General features: G+C 54.5%; 12 protein-coding genes across 13 annotated transcripts; 6 read left to right on the top strand and 6 right to left on the bottom strand.

The window, feature by feature from the left end:
* The first annotated feature begins 1,428 nt into the window (after positions 1 to 1,428).
* H310_13405 (hypothetical protein) lies at positions 1,429 to 2,014 on the top strand. The gene has a single exon (XM_008880894.1). It carries the CDS (start codon positions 1,450 to 1,452, stop codon positions 1,777 to 1,779), a length of 330 nt encoding a protein of 109 aa, XP_008879116.1. The 5' UTR covers positions 1,429 to 1,449; the 3' UTR covers positions 1,780 to 2,014.
* H310_13404 (hypothetical protein) lies at positions 1,435 to 3,256 on the bottom strand. Its single transcript, XM_008880893.1, has 2 exons — positions 2,874 to 3,256; positions 1,435 to 2,825 (listed from the first exon to the last, which is right to left on the bottom strand). Exons 1-2 carry the CDS (start codon positions 3,209 to 3,211, stop codon positions 1,940 to 1,942), a joined length of 1,224 nt encoding a protein of 407 aa, XP_008879115.1. The 5' UTR covers positions 3,212 to 3,256; the 3' UTR covers positions 1,435 to 1,939.
* A 553-nt stretch (positions 3,257 to 3,809) lies between these two features.
* On the top strand, positions 3,810 to 7,295 carry H310_13402 (hypothetical protein). The gene is made up of 7 exons (XM_008880891.1): positions 3,810 to 3,915; positions 3,975 to 4,015; positions 4,090 to 4,284; positions 4,326 to 4,482; positions 4,529 to 4,805; positions 4,848 to 4,919; positions 4,967 to 7,295. Exons 1-7 carry the CDS (start codon positions 3,818 to 3,820, stop codon positions 5,294 to 5,296), a joined length of 1,170 nt encoding a protein of 389 aa, XP_008879113.1. The 5' UTR covers positions 3,810 to 3,817; the 3' UTR covers positions 5,297 to 7,295.
* Positions 5,243 to 6,968, bottom strand: H310_13403 (hypothetical protein). Its single transcript, XM_008880892.1, has 2 exons — positions 6,438 to 6,968; positions 5,243 to 6,388 (listed from the first exon to the last, which is right to left on the bottom strand). The coding sequence occupies exons 1-2, from the start codon at positions 6,915 to 6,917 to the stop codon at positions 5,384 to 5,386; spliced, it is 1,485 nt and encodes a 494-aa protein (XP_008879114.1). The 5' UTR covers positions 6,918 to 6,968; the 3' UTR covers positions 5,243 to 5,383.
* A 634-nt stretch (positions 7,296 to 7,929) lies between the features above and the next one.
* On the top strand, positions 7,930 to 10,295 carry H310_13401 (hypothetical protein). The gene has a single exon (XM_008880890.1). It carries the CDS (start codon positions 7,976 to 7,978, stop codon positions 9,062 to 9,064), a length of 1,089 nt encoding a protein of 362 aa, XP_008879112.1. The 5' UTR covers positions 7,930 to 7,975; the 3' UTR covers positions 9,065 to 10,295.
* On the bottom strand, positions 8,642 to 10,295 carry H310_13400 (hypothetical protein). Its single transcript, XM_008880889.1, has one exon. It carries the CDS (start codon positions 10,273 to 10,275, stop codon positions 9,814 to 9,816), a length of 462 nt encoding a protein of 153 aa, XP_008879111.1. The 5' UTR covers positions 10,276 to 10,295; the 3' UTR covers positions 8,642 to 9,813.
* A 134-nt stretch (positions 10,296 to 10,429) lies between these two features.
* H310_13399 (ribosomal protein L11) lies at positions 10,430 to 11,165 on the bottom strand. Its single transcript, XM_008880888.1, has one exon. The coding sequence runs from the start codon at positions 11,113 to 11,115 to the stop codon at positions 10,684 to 10,686; it is 432 nt and encodes a 143-aa protein (XP_008879110.1). The 5' UTR covers positions 11,116 to 11,165; the 3' UTR covers positions 10,430 to 10,683.
* A 388-nt stretch (positions 11,166 to 11,553) lies between these two features.
* Positions 11,554 to 12,661, top strand: H310_13398 (hypothetical protein). Its single transcript, XM_008880887.1, has 6 exons — positions 11,554 to 11,645; positions 11,688 to 11,803; positions 11,848 to 12,193; positions 12,241 to 12,306; positions 12,353 to 12,418; positions 12,465 to 12,661. The coding sequence occupies exons 1-6, from the start codon at positions 11,570 to 11,572 to the stop codon at positions 12,551 to 12,553; spliced, it is 759 nt and encodes a 252-aa protein (XP_008879109.1). The 5' UTR covers positions 11,554 to 11,569; the 3' UTR covers positions 12,554 to 12,661.
* Positions 12,662 to 13,896: 1,235 nt separating this feature from the next.
* On the bottom strand, positions 13,897 to 15,637 carry H310_13397. Of its 2 annotated transcripts, XM_008880886.1 has the most exons (2): positions 14,347 to 15,637; positions 13,897 to 14,221 (listed from the first exon to the last, which is right to left on the bottom strand). In XM_008880886.1, exons 1-2 carry the CDS (start codon positions 15,600 to 15,602, stop codon positions 14,116 to 14,118), a joined length of 1,362 nt encoding a protein of 453 aa, XP_008879108.1. In that variant the 5' UTR covers positions 15,603 to 15,637; the 3' UTR covers positions 13,897 to 14,115. The 2 variants fall into 2 exon arrangements, with proteins under 2 accessions (XP_008879108.1, XP_008879107.1); XM_008880885.1 differs by having other exon boundaries at positions 13,897 to 15,637.
* A 363-nt stretch (positions 15,638 to 16,000) lies between these two features.
* Positions 16,001 to 18,599, top strand: H310_13396 (hypothetical protein). Its single transcript, XM_008880884.1, has 6 exons — positions 16,001 to 16,622; positions 16,764 to 17,291; positions 17,341 to 17,628; positions 17,679 to 17,761; positions 17,811 to 18,127; positions 18,179 to 18,599. The coding sequence occupies exons 1-6, from the start codon at positions 16,061 to 16,063 to the stop codon at positions 18,354 to 18,356; spliced, it is 1,956 nt and encodes a 651-aa protein (XP_008879106.1). The 5' UTR covers positions 16,001 to 16,060; the 3' UTR covers positions 18,357 to 18,599.
* Positions 18,600 to 18,854: 255 nt separating this feature from the next.
* On the top strand, positions 18,855 to 20,804 carry H310_13395 (hypothetical protein). The gene is made up of 2 exons (XM_008880883.1): positions 18,855 to 19,259; positions 19,308 to 20,804. Exons 1-2 carry the CDS (start codon positions 18,885 to 18,887, stop codon positions 20,061 to 20,063), a joined length of 1,131 nt encoding a protein of 376 aa, XP_008879105.1. The 5' UTR covers positions 18,855 to 18,884; the 3' UTR covers positions 20,064 to 20,804.
* On the bottom strand, positions 20,346 to 20,807 carry H310_13394 (hypothetical protein). Its single transcript, XM_008880882.1, has one exon. The coding sequence runs from the start codon at positions 20,780 to 20,782 to the stop codon at positions 20,399 to 20,401; it is 384 nt and encodes a 127-aa protein (XP_008879104.1). The 5' UTR covers positions 20,783 to 20,807; the 3' UTR covers positions 20,346 to 20,398.
* Positions 20,808 to 23,420: the final 2,613 nt, after the last annotated feature.

Raw genomic sequence — 23,420 nt, 5'->3', positions numbered from 1 at the left:
ACGACACTGGAGGCAGCGGCTGGAAGGCTAACGGCACGTGAATCCACTCAAACAATGCCGTGACGTGATGGAATGTCCATTGAATGTGGGGGTGTTTGTCGCCCAGCACGACGACTTGGCTGGACAGACAAAAGGACGCCGACGATTCCAGGGCTAACGACGATGCCATGAGCGTGCGGCGACGGTCGAAGAACAGTTTGTCGAGATGGGACTCCATGGCCGCGCGGGACGGCAACACAAACATCCCCGGGGCCATCTGAATCGCTTCGATCAGCTTGTGGAAGCGAGGATTGTCTACGGCGTCCAGTGCATTCGACGCGTTCAACGATGCGAGCCACTCGATCAGGATCCCTTCGCACTCTTTCGAACGCCCTGGCTCCATTACGCCAGACTTGCCATGTTTCGCTGATACCGATGGTACGAGAGTCGATGGCGTCTTCATTTTGTCCGTCGACCGCATCAACTTTTTCACGTACATCTCAACGTCGGCGCGGTGTTTGTTCTTGACGTGGCGATGCAGGTTCTGCGATCGCACGTAGTCGTGGGGAAAGCAGTCGTCACAGAGGTGGCAATAAAAGTGTGTCGCATCACGCGAAGTCCATCCGGTCGGCGGCATCACGCCAGCAGGGGCTACCAAGCTCACATACATCCAAATCTCGGGGCGGTTGATGTGCTTCACCTTGAAGAGCGAGATTGGACCGTGCTTCCTTGAGTGGAACGTAGTGGCGTGCACGGGGCCCGTGGTACCGCCGTTGCCGTTTTGAGGTGGATATGTCGTCGGTTGCATCACGTTATGGATGGCATCGCCTCGTGGCATCGTGTTGGGTGCCACACCTCGCTGAGACTTGGCTAGTCCATCGTCGAGGGCAAGGTCGCTAGTTGCTTTCCGCTTTCCAGACACCCCACTGCTGTCAACGGAGCGCTGATGCTGCAGATGTTGCACCGATGCTGACACTTGCTGAATCTCAGCCGAGTGCTTGGACTTCATGTGCCGATGGAGGTTTTGCAACCGCGTCGGGTCGTGTGCAAACACATCGTCGCAGAGATGACAGTAGAACTGAGGCGCCTCCTTCGAGGAGCACTCCATCACGTCCAGCCCAGGTGCCACGAGGCTCGCATACTCCCAGATCTCAGGGCGCGAGATGTTCTTGAGCTTGAAAACTCTCAAGTCGCCATGCTTCGCCGAGTGGAAGGGAGTCGTCTCGAGTTTCCCCATCTCTCTTCTCCAATTGACTCACTCTCCTTCCAACGAATGAAAAAGACACGAAAATATTGCCAATTCCACGACGATGTATCGACTCAAACGACAAGAATTTCAGTAGGTTGGCCAATTTTTCATAAATTTGCAACAATTTTCCATTTTGGCTAACATTTTCTTGAATATGCAAACGAATATATGTTTTGCACCAATCACAACACTCTGGATTAAATCATCACATTTTCCCAGGCATGCATCCGCTCGTGCGAGATGTATACAAGCGAGTCCTTGCGGTCGGGCGGGACTACCCTCTGGGCTTAGACTACGTCCGTGAGAAAGCCAAAGCGACCTTCTTCAAGCAAGCCCACCTGACAGCCGAGGAAGATATCAAACGTGCCGTACATGTTGGCCGGTGGAAGGTCAAGGAAATGGTAGGGGTGATCCAGCTCAAGAAGTACCGTGCCATGAATCAGCGGTACACACCAGCCGACATGCATGTATTACTGCGCACGTTGCATGAGGAGGCTGACGCGTCACTCTCTCGGACCGAGCACTCCCCCGACGGGAGTAGTTCCTTGTGAACCCTGTTCCAGTCCACGCCGTCGTCGAGACCTCGTCGATTTCCAACGCATCTGCCATTCTGTTTGACTCCACCGTACAATTCCTTGTACCGCAGGGATATCTCTCGGGGCGATCGAAGACTATCTCTATTTCGTGCATAAATACTGTTCGTGCATCTTCTCATGCCATGGGCAGGACGGTGCATTGGATGTTCGCGGGCTGGCCGGCGTGATCTCGCACGAGAGCCACTGACACAAACACGAGCTTGACTTGGCCTGCCCTCCCAGCTTGCCACGTCATTTTGGTCTGGGCAGAGTGGACATCGCACGTAAGGACCTTCGTCACGAGGGACTGCATCTTCGGCACGTCGGACGCAATGCACAGCGCGTAGAGAGTATGATTGTAGTCGTCAACCATGGTGGGAAAGTACTCGTGAAAGAGGTAGTTGGCATGGACGAGGGTGCCGTCGAGCCGCGCAATGAGCGATGGCACACTCGTGTGGAGGAATACGTGCCGGAACGACGCTGTAGAGTCGGCTACGAGCTCGGGAACTGGCAAGGACGGGGCCATGGGGGCTGCGAGGCTCCAGAGGCACTCTATGGAGGACGAGTGGGCCGGCGGAGCTGGCTGGTACTGCGGGGTGGGTGGCTGTGCTTGTTGAAGTACGTGCATGGGGTCCAAGGCAGGGTCAGCTCGGAGAACGTGACCGTATTGGCTGTGCGGCGAGTTTTCTTTCCCGTGTGGTGCAGGCTCGCATGTTTCGTTGAGCTCCAATGTAGGCGACGAAGACTGAGCTGAGGACGCTGTTCGCGTTGTTGCAGCCTCGCATTCCAGGGCCGCAATGTACTCTATCGTTGCCTGGAGAATGCTATGCTTGTCTTTCTTGTTCGAGATGAACCCGACAGCTTCGAGTTTCGCCTTGAGGTGGTCAAACTGACTGCCGATCCGCATGATGCGTCGCTGTTCGCGCAGATTATGCCGTTGCTTCCGAGAGATGTCGGACGGCGTGTGTGACGGTGTCGTCGTGTCCGGGCTGCTGCTACCGCACGTTGGAGTATTTCCTTCCCTGGATGTAATCGCGATTAGTGGTTCGCGTCGCAGTTGGAGGACTTACGAGCCAAAGATCGAGTCGCTCGTGGCACGGGGACGCCTCCCGACGATGGTACTTCTGCCGTCGACGACACCAAGGTTAACGTGCATCGATGGGAAGGTCGTGCTGTGTTCTTGACCTATTCCAGAACTGGAGGTGGCGCTCGCGCGCCTCTGGCGCGTCTCCATTTGCATGGCGGGACTGTAGCTGCTCGACTTCAACGGGAGGTACGAAGTCGCAGAGTGCAGGGGCAGCGGCGGCGGGGCTGGCTCCATCGACGAACCTGCTGCTTTACTGCACTGCTCTGGACAGACAGTGAAGTGTGTGCATGGGCGTCTCAAGCACTTTGGGAGCCCATGCATCACGGGACTCGAAGTCCACTGTTCGACGGGATTCGTCGAAGTCTCAATGCGACCTCCTGCAAACTTCGATTGGACGGGACGCACCTGCAACACTTGCGGCGACCGCTCCCTCCCATACACAGCAACGATGCCATCACCCATGACAGTCGTCACCACCGCGCCCGATCATTGCGTCGTTCCTCCCCACCGGCAACAAACCCACCCACCCAATTGGTGTCTCCTCGATCGAGATTCCCCACCATACTTTAATGCAGTCCCTCCAAATCTCGATCCAACCCCAACGTTCCTATACCAGGTACATGATGATCGTGAGAGCATGGCTTTGGCAACCGTCGAACCACCGCCCAGAGCTGCATCTTGTTCACGAGAGGATGAGGCGGTCGCTCGAGCAGGATGCTGGCCGCGCGAGTGCTCGGCGGCGAATGGATAAAAACGAACATGGCTAACTCTCCAGAATTTCGGCTGAATCGGATTGGATAAAAAGTGTGTATGAAACCAATCACTTCCTTGCATTGGTAGCTTTTTTGAACGTGTTGATTGGATGAAATGAAATTCTATTAACCAATCGCATGTCATTTTGTTGCTTGTGGAAAGTAGTCTGGATGGATGGCAACAACCAAGGCAGCGCTTGAGAACCTCGTACGCGATGGCGAGGCGGCCGACGTGACGGTGCACGGCCAACTGTCCCGCAAGAGACTCCTCTCGTACGTCTATATGGGAATGTGCTACTTACGGATGTGCCGACGATCGTGGGGATGCGTAGACGTGGCCTCATCTTTGGCGACCTTCTGCTCTCCGACAACAGTACGTCATCCATCATTCCGTCGCACGCGCATGCTGCTCTACAAACCAACGCGCCTGTCACTGTGTATGCACAGCGCTCTTGAACTTTATGGTGCGAGCGATGGACGGTTGGCTGACCAAGGAGCAGGTCGTGGCGCTCAAGTTTGCCATGCATCTTGGTGACATGGTGGCTGCGCGAGGGCGACTAGAGCGAAGCGCCGACTCGAACGAGCTCTTGTTCGTGTTGGTTGAGTGTGCGACAACCGTTAGTTGGGACAGCCTGCACCCTGGTGCGTTCACCTCCACTATCTTGCACTCACTCCGTTGGCAGGAACCCCCTATACATGCGACCAATCGACCTTTTTCACCAGCGCCGACAACGGATCGTCGCAGACCAATATGGTGCAGCTGCAAGGCATGAACGCGTGCAAGTACTACTTCAACAATGCTTCGTGTGTGCGAGGCCATGCCTGCCAGTTCTTTCACGGGTCGGTCCATTGGTCCATCAACTGAATGGCATTCACCAGCACGTAGAAAGCCCGAAGAGTACAACGATCTCCGAAAAGAGTGGCTAGCTAAGCGCCTGCAACTCAAGCGCGCGGTGTCGGCCATTCCAGGCGACCAGCATGATCCGAACGAGAAGAAGCTCAAGAGTGCTCGGGCCAAGCTCTTTACCGAGTGGCTCGTTGCTACGTTTGGCAAAGCATTGCTGCGCCAGGGCAGTGGGGTGTTGGATGTAGCCGGTGGTCGCGGAGACATTGCGTACGAACTCTGGATCACCCACAACGTCCCGTGCACCCTCGTGGAACCCGTACGGTGGTGGCATCGCTTCAACCTCTCATGCTTCTCGTAGCGGATGCGGAAGCCCCGGAAAGAACACTTCAAGGCGCTCGCCGCCAACCCCCGCCTTACCTTACCTCCCCAAGTACCCTGTGCTGCTTTTCGAGTCGACTTTTCAACCCAATGGCGTAGATTCAAGCATGCTTGGATGCGAGCACAATGGCGACACATGGCCAGACGTTGGCCCAAGCGAGTCTCGTCGTCGGGATGCACCCAGACGAAGCAACAGAAGCAATCGTGGACATGGCGCTGAGCATGCAGAAACCATTTGCAGTTGTTCCGTGCTGCGTCATGAGTCGGCAATTCCCGCACCGCCGACTCGACGGCGACCTCGTCGCCACTTACAACGTGTTTGTCAAGTACCTGCGGCGCAAGCACCCCCAAATCCAAGCCACTTTTCTTCCGTTCGCCGGGAAGAACCAAGTGCTGTACATGCTGCCGACACACTACCCATGCACCTGAAGGACGGCTAGCACACAGCTTCGACCTGTTGCAATCGCGACCGGCCAAAGGGACGGCCCTCTTTCAGTTGACGCCGTGTTGTATAGCTCAGTCAAACGGGTTGGCTAACTTGTCGTCCATGGCGACGTACACGCTCTTGAGCTGTGTCCATGCGTTGGCAGCAGCTACGCCGTTTTCCCGCCCGATGCCAGACTGCTTGGATCCTCCCCACGGGAGCTCGACCGGCGCCAAATTGTACGTGTTTATCCAGGCTGTCCCGACGTTGAGTTTGTGAAGCACGCGATGCGCGCGCTTCAAATCGTTGGTGAATACCCCCGCAGACAAGCCAAACGATGTCGCGTTGGCGCGGTCGATGACTTCGTCTTCTGTCTCGAACGGCAGCACGCACAGCACCATGCCAAAAATTTCTTCTTGAACGATGCGCATGCTGTCGGTGCAGTTGGTGAAGACGGCGGGAAGGATGTAATTGCCACGGGGGTCCACGGAGGCGTTGGCAGATGGAGCGATGCCGCCGTAGAAGAGCGTGGCCTTGTCCTGTTCGACGCCGATGCGAATGTACTCTTGGACTTTCGCGAGATGCGCTGCGTGAATCATCGGGCCGACTTGAGACGATTTGGCCAGCGGGGGACCGACACGGAGGTGCTGCGTGCGAGCAATCAATTTGCTCACGAACGCGTCGTGCAGCGACGCATGCACAAACACCCGCGTGCCATTCGAGCACACTTGGCCGTTGGAATACCAGTTTGCAAGCATGGCACCCGCCACCGCGTCGTCCAAGTTGGTATCGTCAAACAGAATGAGGGCCGACTTGCCGCCGAGTTCCATCGTGACCGGCTTGAGCTGAGACGCACATGACGCATACACCTGCTTCCCCGTCGCCACGGACCCTGTGAACGACACTTTTCGCACAGCCTCGTGGTGGATCAAGGTCGACCCGACTGCACCGCCACCCAACACTACGTTGAAGAGACCGGGGGGAAGCCCCGCCCTTGCGTAAACTTCGGCGAGTCGGATGGCGGTCAGCGGCGTTTCTTCGGATGGCTTGAATACCATAGCGTTGCCGAATGCAAGGGCTGGCGCACTCTTCCACACCTACAGGTCGGTAGGTGAGTAGATCGCGGTATGGAGAAGCATGGCGAACAGCGGATTGAAGGGGATAGTTCCAGGCGCCGATCCCGGCAGTGACCCCGAACGGCTCGCGACGCGTGTACGCCCAGTTGGGAGTGTGGAAGTCCATCATCTGCCCGCCTAATGTCGGTGCCAACCCCCCAAAGTACTCGAGGCAGTCTGTGGCGCTCAAGATATCGCCTTCCATTTCCGAAATGACGCGGCCGGTGTCCGTGCTCTCGAGGATTTGAATGTCCTTGGTCTCGTCGTGCAAGATTGCGGCCGCTCGTCGAAGGATTGCCCCTCGAGCCGCAGGTGACAGCGACGCCCACGCGGGCTGGGCCGACGCCGCACTCGCGACCGCGTCCGCAACTTGTCCCTCGTCGACGTCGTGGAACTCGATCGCGGGAGCATTCGTGCTCGGGTCATACAGTGTCCTGGCCATACCACGACCGCGCACGTGCTTGCCATGGACGAACGACTTGACATAACGGATTGCCGCGCTGGTTGCCATGGCTCGATGCGATCTTCCTTCTCCCGCGAAAGCGAATTTGACGGTTTCAACCAATCACACCAAAGGCACTCAAGCCGTCGGCCGCCTGGGCGACCTCAGCTTTGCAAGGAGACGGTAGCGCATGCAAGGAAGGCATGTCCATGATGGTATGTTCCGATGATGGTACTTCATCGACTGTTAGTTGAAACGCGACCTGGGACCGACATGACTTGGAGACCCTATGGACGGAATCAGGACGATGTGGCTCCCGAAAAACCTCGTGAGGGGTGTATTGAACGATGAACGAGGAGACGAATCTATCACTTACGCGGCACCGTGGGTTCCATCAGGAACTGAACATGGGTTGCCCTCGATGGGCTTTTATCTCTGACTGTCGACCATCCATCCACGCACAAGTGGACACAAGAAGCCATGATCGAATGTGGAGAGAGTGCACGAACCGTCCAGGTAGCGAGGATCGGGCGACGTGGTGTTTCTGCAATGGCAGGTTGGCGCCTGGGCCACCGCCGCCCGAGATGGGTCCTGCAGGGGGTCATCCCATGGCGCAGTTGTCATCCGACATAACATCCACGTGTATCCATGGCGAGGATGGCTTTGCACCAGGCGTGACAGCGCCTCGACCTCGTCCTGTAACGAGGCGAAGTCGTTGAGCCACAGAGGGGACCCCGTGTCGAAATGAATCAGGGAAGCACGAGGTTGCCGTGTAACACCAAGACTGTCGACTGCCTTGGGTGTGGAGAGCCATAGCTTGTGTCGTTGTCATACTCCTGTTGTTTGCCACAGTTATCGCGACGAAGGAGAGAGGGAGGAGGGCATGCTCCACTGGATGCGTTCTCTCCAGCTTGTCCTCGTCGTGGTGCTTTCCTACCACGGGGTTTGCATGGCTCCCAACTGACGACGATGGTTTGTTTTGGCTGTCGATCCCTACTCATGCACCCGTGACTCGATTCGCCTCGGACGTTCCAAGTTGTTCTGGCACCGAGTTGGGCCACGTGCTGAGACCACCCGAACTGTCGAGGAAGGGGCTGGCAGCACATAATGTATGTCGCCCGGGATGCATGGCGTTAAAGGAGCAGTTTTCATTTGACACCATGGCAACGATCAAGACGCCCACCGACGCAGACGTCGCAGCCGTGCGCCGCGTGGTGCGGGACGTCCCTATGTGGAAGAACCAACTGGCCAGCGGCGACGACGTCATCGTGACCTGTCTTCCCGTCCTGACGGCCAACAAGATTCTCGTTGCCGACTTTCGAGGGAAAAAGGTCCTCGTCAAGTTTCCGATGGAGAACGTCTTCAGCATGGTCTTCGATCTCCACGAGCAAAAGATCGTGAACGACATGGTGAGCTTGTACCGCGGCGATCTCGAGCGGAACCCCAAGGTGCTCTACGTCAACGACGTGTGCCGCGTCGACGAGTTCGTCGAGTGCCGCACACTGACGTCCGCAGACTACTTGGACGAGACCACGATGAAGCACTTGGCCATCGAGCTCGCCACCCTCCACTGCGACGTGCGACTCAAGGACCGGTACATCGCGCTCAAGGACGGCGACGTGTACACGATCGCGGATCGGCTCCGCGGCATGCACGAAACCGTCAAGGTGAACTTTCCCATCCGAAGGACGCGCATGGCAACCCAAGTGCCCGAGGTCCATCAAGCACTTGCAACGACTGTGCATGCGGCCATGGAGGTGCTGGCCGACACAGCATTCTTCATGCACGTGCTCAACAAGTGCTTCCCCGCCTCGTCCGAGCTCGTGTTGTCGCACAACGACCTTCGAAGCGCCAACGTACTCTACTTTAGTCCAACCCACGTCCAGATCATTGACTTTGACGGAGCAAATTTGTGCTACCGAGGCGCGGACATCGGATACATGGCCAACAACCGAGACATGCAACGAGTGCCGTGGTCGCAGGACGATCTCGACCACTTTGTCCAGAGCTACATCGACGCTTGCGCCGCCAAGGGAGTGATCGTAGCCAAGGATGACTTGATGGCGCAGGTCGAGCGAGGCAAAGTCCTCTCCGTGCTCTTCTTCATGACCATGTTCGGGGCCTGCGACAACTGGGATATCTTTCACCAGATTGGATTCAACTTCATGGCGACTTTCCCATCGCTCATGCAAAAGATCGTTGCGTTCGCCGCGTAAGGGAGCGCAGTGGCGTTTCGCGAGGTAGCGAATTTCATAGCAAATTGGACCGAGTTACTCTTCGCCTTGGGTGTATGCCGCTACAATCACTTCAGCTCTCTGGCGCGGCACCTGTCGATCTCCAAGTACTGGTTGGGTGGTATTTCAACTGCCACGGGGGTTGATGGGAGTATGCCGCAATTGAAGGCACAAGAAGCCCATCGAGTCGATGCACATCCGAAAGCATCGCCTCAAGAACGATGGCATCCAAGCTCATCCATCGCATCGGGGCAAAAGGTGCTAGTAAGAGCTGGCTTTGTCTGGGGAAGGGATCGACATTGGGTGCTGAAAGGGTGGCGGTGCATGACCACGTGTTGTTCGCTGCACACAGATGACCTTCAGCGGAAGAGCTCGTGATCGACCACGCCCTTTGACGTGCATTGCGCGGATATCCTTTCGTCGTGTAGACGTACCGCCTAAAGCTTGTGACCTGACGACTCCCGCCAGAACGAAGCCATTATGTTAGACGTCTTCGGGACACAAGCGCCAGGTCGTACGAGCCGCACATGCACCTGGGCGATATCAGCATGACGACGGTGGAAGCGCAAAGCCATCGTTGAATCCGTTCTTCGGCAACGTCACACTCGAGGCATCGTCTCTCCTGTGCTTGAGGGCAGCGACGCGTCCGTCGTATGTATGTGGCGGCTCCCCGTTCACGGTCGCGCAGCGAGGATCAACATGACAATGGCATGTTGATTACACCGTCTCGGCTACTTCTTCTTCTTCACAATGTCGTCCAACGACATCGAGAGCTTTGCCGTCGTCGGTAAAGGTGCGCTCCCTTCATTATCGTCGGACGCGTGGTGAAGTTTCTTGCCCGCGCGCTTGACAAACTTGGGTTGCTTGTTCACCATGTGGCGCTTCTTGAACAGTTTAGGCTTGACTTCACGTGTGTATCTCGCTCCATGTCCTGCGGCAACGCGCCCTTTCCCAGTCTTTGATGGAGAATGGTGATGCTTCGTCAACTTGGCACGCGACGATTGCTGAGCGGTGGGAGTCGTGACGACACCTCCGGCGGCGCGGTCTTCCGCAGCTTTCTTGCGTTCAAGAAATTTTTGGAGCGCCTCTTCCTTGTTGGACGTAATGCTACCCCCCGGCCACGCTATCCTTTTCGCAGCGACAGCCGCGGCGTCCTGCAACTGGCTCGACTTGACGTGGGCAAGCGAGATCATCTCGTTCGGACCACTTCCAGTTCGAAAATGCGACTCACCGGCTTGCTCGAAAAACACTTCGAAAATCGAATAATTTTAATAATATCTTGCGGATTGTATGAAGCAGTTAATATTATACTTGTCCACCTGTTCTTGCAACGTTTTTTGCATTCGGCGAAGATGCGATGATGACTCGAGCCAGACCAGTGCCGCCGCCAGATAGCTCCTGCGACAGGGAAATCTACCACCGATCTGCATGGAACTACCAAGAAGAGTGGACGGGATTCCATGCACCCAAAGGTTCGGAGCGACTGCGTTGCTTGAGGGGATGGATCACACGATGGCATCTCGTAAGTGAGCAAGATCGTGGTGGTGCTGCAGGAAGTGACACAATTGTACAATTCGATGCCTGACCATTGTCAATCAACTCTACTTATCTACGACCTTCAACCCAATCGACCGCGCGGACCCAATAATGCTCTTGCACAGACTGGGGAGGTCGATGAAGTCCAGCAATTCGTCCTGTTGCTTGACCTTGGCGATCTCGAAGATGTGGCGCAATGAAACAGTACCGACTTCTTTCTGTCCAGTAAGATCGCTGCCACTCGTGATTTGGGCGGCCTTCTTCAAGAACCACGTCGTCGGGGGGGTCTTGGTCGCGTACGTGAACGTGCGATCGGTCATAGCAGTCAACTGGACCGGGATCGGTGTGCCAGGGATGATGTGGGAGGTCCGATCATTGAACGACTTGCAGAACTCCATCATGTTCACACCGAGAGGACCCAATGCTTGACCGATGGCCGGCGACGGCGCCGCCTTTCCTGCCAGCACACGGAGACGCACCACTCCCTTGACCGACATGACAACTGAGTGAATGGAGGAAAGCGTCAACCGAAATCATTAGATTTTCTACCAATCATAACCAATTGTACTTAATTGAATGGTGGTTGGAACCATTCCGAATAATCACTTTTCCCGCCGTACTTGAAAATGCAGAGTTATTTCGCCGTTTCGATGCAACCTTTCAGTGTTGCTGCCTTCGACTTGTAGCCATGCTTGCATTGTTGCTTGCATGTAGGGCAAATTGCTTGTTGGACATGTGACGGAAGGGCAGGTGTGCAATCCTGCGTTTTTTGGATGAACGCGTGTTGAATCCTTTCCAGCGTTGCAACCGTCAGCAATTCAAATTTCGATACTTTACAGGATGTATACAGATCTTTTTAAATGGATGTAATTCGAATCCATGTTTGAGCATATGAATTTTATTACTACGTAGTATGTGCATGGCGATTCCGATCAAAAGCATTTCGCTGAAATGGCCGACCTCAAGACGACATCGCCGCCAGCACACGACTTCTTTGGCGGATGCAGCGCACTCTTCATGGATGAAGGTATGTTATGTTCTTGCGCTGGTGCATCAAATGGCATCGTAGTGTTCAAGGCTGTAGAGGACTTCGTGGACGACGGAATGACGTCGCTGGAGCGCAAGCTGTTGGAGTGCCATGGAGGCCCGTCCATCACTTCGAGTCAAGCGCATCATATTCATGAGGTTCCATTCTTTTGGTTCTTTGCGGCTTTAATCTCGTTATGAAGGGAGTTTCGAATTACATGGACGCCGTGCGCACTGCGTTCGTGAAGAACTTTGACAAGTTTGAACTGTACATGTTGCGCAACGTGTTTGTGGCACCAGACAACATCGCGGAGATCCAAACAGCGGCACATGCTCACGAACATGCGCAGTCGACAGACTCGGATCAATGGAACGACGCCAATCCTGCCGATGTGGAAGCAGAACTCCATGCGCTTCGTCAAGAGTTCTTCCGCGCAACAGAAACGCAGCGATCGCTCTTAGCCGCAAAAAACGCTGTGGACCAGCAAGTTGGCGACGTCCATGCGTTTGTGGCCGATCTCAGCTTCACAAAGGACATTCCGAAGAAAGGTACGCAGCGTACTTCTTCATCGCTCTTTCCCACGTGTCTCGTCAAGTTGGGCCGCTTGGCGAGCATGTCAAATCTGCTGTCGAGCTCCGCGAGTCCTTTAGCACCATGAAAGGTCTGCTGCAAACTCCATCGATGACTGTCCTCATGGTCGACGACAGAGCTGCAACGGCATTTGAACACCAAGTCCATCGCCATCACGACCCCGCCGAGGCAATCGACGTACGGTAAGGCGGTTCTGGCCACGGAGTGCGGTGTGACGTCGGCGAATAGAAACTGTGACTTCGAGGTTCCACAAGCAATCGATGCAAGTGCCGCTAGACGACCTCGTGCGGCTAAACGAGGTGCTGGCGCAACGTTAGTCGGCCCTCTCTTCCTTTTTGTAAATCTCTTAACCCAGCTCAAGGTGTCCATAAGCAAACCACCAAGTCAGTGCTGCACTCGAGAATACTTAGGGACCTCAATGCCACCGCGACCACGTGCATGCTCAGCGAATGGCCACGTGGACTGTTTGCATCAGGTGAAGTTGGATGCGACCGTGAACACCGCTGCAGAATTGCATCATTCGTCGGGCTGGGTTGCGGCCACGAACCCAACTGCTTGCCACGGAACTCCCGATACCCCACGACATGAGGAGATCGGAAAATGTTGGCCCATGATTCATCTGAATTTGTTCAGCACGCACGGCCACATCGAGACTTTGCTGGTGGAAGCGCCGCCCGTGCTTTTTTCTCGGAACTCCACATCATCGGAACAGCAGATATCGCTCGCCTTGCAAACCAGAAGCATGGGAATTGAGTCGTTTGGCTGAAACCACACCCACGACGTCGCCAGTATCATTCTTGTGGGCGGCGATCCCCCACGACGACGCAAACTTGTTACGACTGGTCTGGATGCCGCCCAAGCCACGCCCTCGTTCACTCCTTGAAGCACGACGTGATGGCGTGAATTGGAATCCCCACACTGGCTCGTGTCAGGAAGCACATCGTGTTGCAGGATGACTGGGCGGCTCCCATGCATAAGACCGAGCACTTGGATGCAATGAAGGTGCTCGTCCGCCATGTCGACATCGAACTCGGTACTGCGAATCGGCATACGTCCTCGATGCAACCAAGCCACTCGCGACATGGCTTTGCTTCTGGTGGCCGCGGACGACCACAACGACGTCATGCACTTCCGCCTCAACCCCATCGTTGTAGGTATGCATTCAATCTTCATACGAGTCGACTCGACCTACTTGAACTCGAGACAACGAGCGGCATCGTGGCCGCCACCAATGGCTGAAGCGGCCTCCACTTCGTGGCTCACTGCGGCACCGACGCCAGCGACACCACCAGCCCCGTAAGCTAGCTGAACCGCGGCGTATGCTGCTAATATGTCGTCAAGTTTGCAAGAGCTAGCTGCTCTGGTCGCGGCTGCCCAAGGAGAACGCATCGACATTGTGCAGGAGTTGCTTTCACCACTGTATATAGCGAGCCCAAATGCCGAGGCAGAGATCGTTGAGGTCCTGCGCAACGACACCACCGAAATGGACGCCGTCGCAAACGAACGGTGTTGTCGCGGTGGCTTGGCCGTGGATTTTGAAGGACTGATATGTCGTGAGAGGCGGGCAGGAGCGACGGCACTGCACATGGCAGCGCGCAGTTCGTTTTTCGAAGTGGTTCAGATGTCGGTCGGTGCGGAAGCCAACGTCGAAAAGATGTAAACCGAATTGGATTCAATCATCGTGTTACGGACACGGTTCGGTCGGTACGATGGCGGCAAGGCTGGCCAGCAAATCTGTCACGACCGAAACGTGGCCGCGAAAAAAACCAAAGCATGGCGCGGTTGCACCACTGCCAAGTGCAAGCAAACCCACAGCTCAACTGGAACGTGTTCGTACATAGCATTGAGCAGCGATCTTGGCCGCTACATGGCCCCAAACTCAGGGCAAGGTGGTGGCGTCTGCTTCGGGCAAGTGCGCACATGTTTTTTCGCCACTTGATAGCATCTTCTTCAATGTCAAGTGCATGCATGGAGAAACGAATCGTCTATACATGCAAATTAAAACTCGTCCGACGACAACTCCAAGTTGTGTGCGTGCAGCCTCGCTTGGTTTTGCAGCTCCGTAAAGCACGACACTTCCAGCGTCAGGACAAAGAACGCCACGACGTACTCGACAAGTGCGTAGAGGAAGCACAACGTGAGGCCCGAGTACCACAGCACGCGACTCCACACGCTCCAGACCTCGCCCCACTGCGATACATTCACGGCCGTGGCGAGCGCCACGAAGATGAACCCGACGGCTGCGCGCTTGAGGTGTGTGATGCGAAGCGCGACTATTTCGTTGCGCCCGAGCGTCAAAATGTCTTGCACTTGACGCAAGCACTTGATGGGATTGCTCGACGTGGAGCGGGCTGTCGGGGGTGCCGTCGACGGATCCAAAGCAAACGCGGCGTGGACGCCAAAATGGTCGGACAACGGGCATTCTTCACCGCACGACGTGGTAAAGTAGCCTTTGAACACGCCGCTGTCTGTGAGCTGCCATGAGGAACCAGCCGCGGTGCGGAATAGAATGTAGTCCATGCGCATTGGGTGATCGCCGTGGCTGAACTTGTTGTCTTCCGTGCCAAAGGTGAGGCCCGCCTCGGTTGGATCGTTCTCATGGAACGCATCGCGCATGCTTACAAGCTCTCGAACGATGTCAAGGACGAGGCAGTCGGACGGCGAGTTGAAGTCGCCGCACACAATGACCAGGTCATTCCGGCTCGTCTCGGAGATGAAGCAGCTCAGCTCGTACGATTGCGCTGCGCGGTGTGGCATGTACGTATCCCCTGGTCCAGGTTTTCCCAAATGGTTGTAGTTGGCTAGGAGATGCGTCACGTACAAATCGGCGATTTCCCCGCCTTTGCCATCGTGAACGCGAAGAAGGCCGACGCCTTTGTTCGCGATAAAGTCGGCTTCATGCAACGCGTACGGCCGTCCAGTGAGGAGGAAGGGATGGTACATTGCAGCAGACAGACGGTACTTGGATAGAATGAGCAGACCCGTGCCAAACGAGTCGTGTCCTATCGGGAGTGGGAACCCCACCGCCGGATGGAAGTAGTGCGAATACCCAAACCCGGCTCGAGTAGCCGCGCATAAAATGATATTCTTCTCGCGGCGATGCCAGACTTCCTGAAGCGTCACGATGTCAAACTCGGTCGATCTCGCTTCCAACATACGGCCGATTGCAGCCGCACGTTCGAGCACATGTGGCGAGACTGGAATGCCCCACACGTTCATCGAAAGGACGCGGATGGACTTGGGTGCGTTGGGCTCGTGGACCTTGGAGATAACAAAGGACGGAGCAACATTTTCGTCCACGTCGGCTTCGAACAGCTCCATCGCGACGCGCCGCTTGATGTCGCGCAGGGTCTTGCCGAGGCCCATCTTGCCTAGTGTTGCTGCCCACTGTGGGGTGCGGGTTGTCTAAATCTGACGTCGACATGTTCCGGATGAAAGCATTCGGATAACGGAACAACTTCCTAGTACTACTACACGTAGAAAGGCCACCACGATAGTATTGTTGTAGAAGTTAGTACTATTACTACGTAGTAGTAGACTTGCTTCGTTGACATGGGCAACTGCGTCATGCACCGTTTCTTGATCCTTTGCATGATTAGAATTACCAGTAGTTGGTTCTCGCGCCGATCCAGTGCAATTTCCATGAAGCACACTCACAGTCAATTATTCATTTGTCTCCAAGTCATTTGACTGAGGGCCAAATATGTCTAGTAGTACTAGATTTCTTCGTTATCCGGATATAGCCGGTTACTCATCCGACTGCCGCGTTCCTCTTGACACGACGTTGAGGGCATCAAACATCGACTGGTCTGCCCGGAACGCCAATGCTCGGGCATCGCCTCCGCCAAACAAGGCATCATGTCCTCACGCCGCGCCTTGGAGTGTCCTACTCGCGCCCGAAGCAGATCCCAACTTTCCCTGCCTGGCATACGCGCTTGCACAGCAGTCTTGGTGCCAAACATGACGACGCGGCCGAGTCGACCAACCCACCAACACCCTCCACGGACAAACCCAAGCCAAAAATGACCGACTTCAAGCGACTCATGGCGCTGTACAAGCCAGAGAAGCGCAATTTAGGGATTGCCATGACTGCGTTGGGCCTTTCGACGGGTATCACGATGTGTATGCCATTTGGAATGGGACGTATTATCGATGTGGTGACGCAACCGAATGGGCTGGAGCAACTTCCTGTGGTCGTCACAGCCCTCGGAGGACTCTTCCTCGTTGGGGCAGCGACGAATGTCGTCCGTGTGAACATGATGAACATGATCGGCGAGCGAATTGCCAACAAGCTTCGGCAGGACACCTACGCATCGATCTTGAAGCAGGACATGACGTTCTTTGACAAAACCAAGACGGGCGAATTGCTGAATCGTCTTTCAGCAGGTATGTCACCGTGACGTTGTCTACTTTGCCTTTTCCATCGTGACGTTATCTGTACGAGAGTTGAAACATGGGACCATTCGACGAAGTTGACATCGTGACGTGCCTCCAGGCGGTAGACCTTTTGATTCTCCTTCTGTCTAGACACGGCGCTCGTGGGGACGGTGCTCAGTGACAACGTGTCTGCTGGATTCCGCAGCGTGGGGCAGGGCATTGGTAGCATCACGATGATGTTTATCACGTGTCCAAAGCTCGGCATGGTCATGCTAACCGTTGTGCCCCCGTTGGCATTGGGGGCGGTGTCGTACGGCCGCTTCGTCAAGAAGCTGACGGCGCAAGTCCAGAGCAAGCTCAGCGATGCGACCGATTTGGCCGAGGAGCGGCTCAACAACATCCGCGTCGTCCGGTGGTTTGCCAAAGAAGAATTCGAAACGGAGGCACACTACGACAAGATCAAGGGGATCCTGGAACTGGCGAAGAAACGATCGCTCGCGAGCGCCACCTTCTTTGGTGCAGTCGATCTGAGCGTGAAGATGAGTATGCTCGGTGTACTTGGCTACGGTGGGACGATGGTAGCCGAGAACGTGCTGACTGTCGGCGAACTCAGCTCGTTTCTCATGTACACGTTGTACGTGGGGGTGTCGTTTGCTGGGCTGTCGTCGTTTTACTCGGGTAGGTCGATGGCGAATGTGTCTGGTGGCTGAGGCGAACGTGGCGGTAGAAATTATGAAGGGACTTGGGGCTAGCCAGCGCGTATTTGAACTGATCGAGCGTATGCCGCAAGTAATCTCGACGCCGACGGCTCCCGTGGCCCTGCCAGCAGACTTCAAGGGTGAAATTGTCTTTGATAACGTGTCCTTTCGGTACCCCGGCCGGCCTGAGTCGGTCATTTTCGACGGCCTCACCATGACGGTGCAGCCGAATCAAACTTTGGCGATTGTCGGGCCAAGTGGCGGGGGCAAGAGCACATTCCTGTCGCTGCTCGCTCGCTTTTATGAGCTCAACGGCGGTACGTCGTTTCGTCATCTGGAGCATGGCGACTCAGGCAACTGTGATCAGAGGGCTGTGGGGGCTCCATCTACATTGACGGCATCAACATTACACACTTGGACCCGCTCGCGCTGCGCAGTTTGATCGGCACGGTATGGCAGCGCTGCTGTGAGGCGTTGAACGAACTGACGGTTGGTGTAGGTGAGCCAAGAGCCACCGTTGTTTGGTGCGACAATTGCAGAGAACATTGCGTACGGGTTAACTCCTGGTTCGACCGTCACCCACGACGAGATTGTTGCGGCGGCAAAGGAAGCGAACGCTCATGACTTTATCATGGCGCTGCCCGATCAGTACGAGACTCACGTCGGAAACAAGGGCCTGACGTTGTCGGGGGGACAAAAGCAACGAGTGGCTATCGCCCGTGCATTGGTCAAGAATCCTCGCATCCTGCTCATGGACGAAGCCACGAGTGCGCTGGACCACGAGAGCGAGCGCTTGGTTCAGGACGCCATCGACAAGTACAACCGACTGCTCTTTTATGGCGATGGAGTGCTGATCGATGATTGTAGGGCCAAGGCGAACCGCACGGTAATTTTGATCTCCCACCGTCTATCGAGCATCAAGAGCGCGGACCGCATTGCCGTCGTCGCTGAAGGCCGTGTCGTCGAAGAAGGGACGTTCGCCGACCTGGCTCAACACCACGACAGCGTCTTCACCCAAGTCGTGCTGTCAGGTCACAGTCACTAGTCGCAATAGAAAATGAAATAGATCGAAGGATGCTTTCGAGCCCTTGTGCCATGGCTGCCATCGAGATTCATGTGTCTGGCATTGTTAGCACCCTTCTAGCGATAGTTCCGTTCCACACAGCATGGGACTTTTGCGCTCCTGCCCGGTATCATCCTAATGGAACGGAATGTGTACTCGAGACGTCCAGATCAACAGCCTTCCCGTCACAGTCCAAAAGTATCGCTTGCACTCACGCTTGTACATGGGGCATTCCTGAAACTACATGGAGCATCGATGCTTCTTTCATCATCGTGAGGTCCGGTAAGGGCGACATTCTGGTTGCCACTCGACTCGTGCATGTGTACGATGAGCTTGCCATGTGCATCCATATTCTTCCGCCGCAGATCAAAACCTCCTTGGAACCCCGAAACCCCGAACGGAGAGTGGTTTTCATTGGATAAAATAGGAATGATTCCACAATGTAATTGGCCAATACTGTTCATCTACCATATGCATCATGGCGTCTGGAATGACCAAGGCCAAGCACCCATGGCCTTCTCCATGTGTGTGTCTCTGCTTGGTAGTGGTCTTTTTTTAGTTCTAGCTTCATTTCGACCTCTGCCTCGTGAGCCACATCCCTCTGCCCTCACGTGGGTGGTGTGCTCGGCGACCATCATGCTGTCCTTGTTTCGTCGGTCTCCACTCATATCGCCTCAGCCGCCGGCATCGTTAGCGACGTGGATCACAGACAGCTCCATCCAAGTGCGGCAACGTCCACTCAATCAGGTCGTGTTCCCTGGAAGCCACAACTCTGGCACATATGCCATCACAGGCAACATCGTGTCTGGAGATTGCGACCCCAGGTTGGTGCCTTACGTCCAACGGTGTCGATTCGTGTCGTCGTTCGTGGCGCGATGGGCAGCAGTATGTCATGGAAATTTCATCCGTGTCGAAAACCTAAGGTGTGTGTAGTGCCAGCGAATGTCCATCACGCAGCAACTGCATGCAGGCATTCGTTACCTTGACTTGCGCGTCCAGGCACTCCCGAATGGAGATATTCGACTGTGCCACAGCTTGTGCTCGATCACCCTCCACAACTGCTTGACCCAAATTCGTGCATACCTCGATGCATACCCCAATGAGCTAATACTGCTCGATGTGAACCACATTTATGTGAGCGATCCTTCGCAATACGCTCAAATTTGTCAGCAAGTTGTTTTGCAACTCGGTCGCGATTGCATCGCCACAAGGGCCGAAACACCAGCAACGAGCACGTTGGCTTCGCTCAACCTCCATCATGTCCAAGTCGTGCTCATCTACCACCACGAACCCACGGCAATGCTTCTGAACGTGTGGGGGGCGAATCATATCCGATCGCCATGGCCCAACGCTTCGTCCACATCTAAAGTGCTCCGATACATCGATGCCTCGCTGGTGGACCGCAAGCTTAGCGTTGACCAAATGCACGTGACGCAGCTGGTGGCGACCGCCCGGCCGCTCGACTTGGTGTGTCACTTCAGTCTGTTAAGCTTTGCCAAGACGTTGCTAGCTCATGCACTCCCATGGCTCAAGCAACTTGCGCAGCAACGAGACGCTCGAACGAAAGCGTGTAATGTCGTGATGGTCGACGACTGTGGCGCCCACCAGTACCAACTCATCCAAGCCATCCTGACCCTGAACAAGACCAAGGCTGGCCAAAATGACGCTCACGTCGACCTCAATCGATAGTAGGAGAACAAATTCTGCATGGAGTACCAATCATCTATACTGCAGAATGGTCGTTGTGCATGGAGGATTTCGGAGTGTCGAGGTAAGGACGCACATGCCACGGAGGTGCCAAGGATGTCTATTCAACACAATTTCGATGGCCATTCACGTCATTTCTGGAGAGTTGGGTCGAGTTCAGCCGGCACAGCCATCACATCGTGGACTCGGTCGAAAACAAGTCATTCCTGCTGATCAAGTGCTGCTGAGTACCGCTGGCTCCTTTCGCGTTGTCTGGGACTCAAGTGTGGTGGAGATGAAGATCGTTCTGTTTAAAATAGATATGTCTTTACTTCAGTCTACACGCCCTTCTTGCGCAGGGTGTGGAAATGTACGAACGACTTCTTAGCAGGTTTGCCCGCCCCCTTCTTCTTCTTGGCCAGAATAGCATGGTCCTTGCGGTTCGTCTGCTTGATATCTTTGCTTAACAAGATGGATCCAACAGCCCCTTTCGCGATCACACCGTCCAGCGTATCATCCACCACTGGCGTCACCATCGCAGGCTTCGAGCTACCGAACGCGTTCTTGAGACTTGCAAACGAACTGCCCTGCTGAGACTCGATAGCCTTCTTCAGCTCAGCTTGGACCTTGGCTTCCTTTTTCTCCTGATCAGCCTTTCCGATCGTCGCACGGAGCTCGCGGCGCCAGTACTTCTTGATCTTAGACCTGATGCTCTTCGCCATGTTGTTTGGAATGAGGTCAACCCACCCAACCAAAGCAAACGACACCAACCACTTCAACCTTGTCCTTCATAAAAAACAATTGCGTTTATTGCATACACACATCAAGCTCAAATTGAATCTTCTTATTAAAATCCACTGGTGCTCGCATACCATTTCCGTCTGGTACTGTTCACATTATTTAGGTTGGACATAAATAGTGTAAAATGTATTACCTTGGTTTAAGAACAACTGTCTGTGATCAGTCAACACTTCCTCTGCTCCAAAATATGTCCGCGAGTTATAGGAGGGTGTGCTGGACTTGTCATTATAGTCAGGAGTGAATTGCAAACACGGTGTCACCTGCCTCGCTTCGAAATACATTCCTGTGATTGGATCACTAGAACAAGAGCAACGTGAGCTCCCGGTAGATGCAACGAGACTGGTATATCTCAAGCGATGTTACTCTACATTCAAAATATAGTATACTAGTATTCATATCAAATAAATATGTACAACGACCAGCATTCTTGAAATTGAAATTACACAAAAGACGCAACCTCACCGAAGACGAGCGCGAGGCCATCCGTCACGAGGTCTTGCTTCAAGCAACGCCACCTGCATAACCTGCCTGACAAAGGGTCTTGGCCAGGACCTGGCGAACAAGTACAATTGCCATGTTTTGACCATTCGCCGGGTCATTGCACTAGAGAAGTAGCAGGTGTCGGTCAAGGTAACATGAAAGTCACTGTTGCAAGCAGGAAGAATGGTAGAGTTGAATGAAATAAGGCGTTCACTGCAGAGCAAGTCAACGTGAAACTTTTGCAAGTACCTCGTGCTCAAAGCACTACGTTTCGACCCATTTCGTCGGAAAGAACAGGAATGTTACAGTAGTCATGCGAAAGAAGCTCACTTTGGGATAGGATTAAGTTCAGGGTCATTGCAACTTGGCAAGTTTCGGTCCTACTCGAACGACATACGAACGTCCCTCGCCGATATCAATAAGTATGGACTTATGCAGTATGCGTTGAATTTTGTTGGCTCCAACATGGAGTTCAATAGTATGTTGCAAAATCGTTCACTTGGACGAGGAGTAGGTCTACGTTACTGAGGAGAACCGCAAGTACTTCCCCGTGTCTGGATAACAAGAGCCAAAGCGAGTGCGCAAGAGCATGAGGTAAATTTTGAAAGCGATGTTTCTGCGTGCCATGCTCCGACCACGATACGTCCATACCGCTGGGAAGTATAGGGACGGCAAGATCAGCGTATGTCCCTTCGATTCTACGTGATAGCGTGAACCATTCAGCTGGCACCCTCAAAACCAAGTCAATCAACGTCACCAAGGAAGCATACCATACCTTCTTGCTCGAAAACTTTTGCCCTCCATCGTCGCAAAGTGGCCGAGCGAGGAACGTATCAAGTTGTAACACGACACGCCCCAGTGCATGTGACTCCCAACCATCCGCGGCTCCAACGAACCCAGACCAAGTACGTGGCGAAGGGTGAGAAAATTGCATTAACGTTATACTTACGGGGTGAGTTTCCAATGGGCCGGAACCTGACTATCTAGTGTCGTTAGTAGTACTAGCGGGACTTTGGAGAGGGTAGCCTGAAGTAGGGGAGGGGGACGAAATAATTCGTGCGCCTATCACAAATTGAGGAGGTAGGGGAGAAGGTTGGCGGCCAATGAGGGTCGCTGTAGGCGTTTGCCTTGAGTAAAGACAGGGCGGAAGGGGATGGGAAGACCTCAGGCGCTTGAGTGTTCGGTCGTTTTTGGAAAGGAACGTCCTCGATGTTCGGTGGAGGCCTTGAGCGCGGTTTTCGGTGATTGCGGCTGCGGCAGAGGCCGGGCGGGCCCCAAACTTCGGGGTCCGCCTCAACACGACGCGGCAAACAACTTTTGCATTGGCTGCGTGGCGCGATTCGGCCGAGAAGAGTTTCGGCGGTGAAGGCGGGCCGATTTCCAGCTGTTTGTGCGGGAGGCGGCCGTGGCGAAGGGAAGGACCATGTCGCCTGAGCCTCAGCCAACTAACCCGCCAGACACAAATGTCCTGGAGCTTTGCTGCTTCGCCGTGATACAGCCCCTACAGCATTGCAAATCAGTGCGAACAATCATCGCAAACGACCTCATCGCGCACGTGACCATTTCGTTCGACGAGTACCAGTTCGAGCGCTTGAACTGTACTTTCTTGTCGCATCAGGCCTGTTTGGTCGAGACGTTGAAGCTGTTTGGTGACAACGCCTACAAGTGCCTCACATGTCAATGTAGAGACAAGAGCATTATGAGATGTTACAGCAGAACGTGTCGTGCCCGCGCGAAGTGTTCGAGGCTGTGCGGTCCAAGCTGGATGGCGCAGCATCGGACTTCTTGAACGTTCACAGGATGCCGAGTTGGTGGAGGCCTGGTTCATCGACTACTGTTTTAACTAAATATTTAGTTAGTCCGGTGGACAGAACAACAATAGGGAGAGTCAATTTGGGAATTTTTGGTCTGCTTTTGATTTTCAAGGATTTTGAAAATCGAAACTATATTTGGGCACTCTCAGTCGAAAAGTGTAGGGGAGTCAACAAGACCAACCGATTTTAGTTTATCCGTATCCGTATGCTGCAAGACCAACCGATTTTAGTTTATCCGTATCCGTATGCTAGATTACATTGTGCA

This window comes from Aphanomyces invadans (genome assembly GCF_000520115.1).
Source record: "Aphanomyces invadans strain NJM9701 unplaced genomic scaffold supercont1.51, whole genome shotgun sequence".
NCBI lineage: Eukaryota > Oomycota > Saprolegniomycetes > Saprolegniales > Verrucalvaceae > Aphanomyces > Aphanomyces invadans.
Note: the sequence above shows the minus strand (reverse complement) of the source record. Positions and strands in the feature narration are given on the sequence as shown.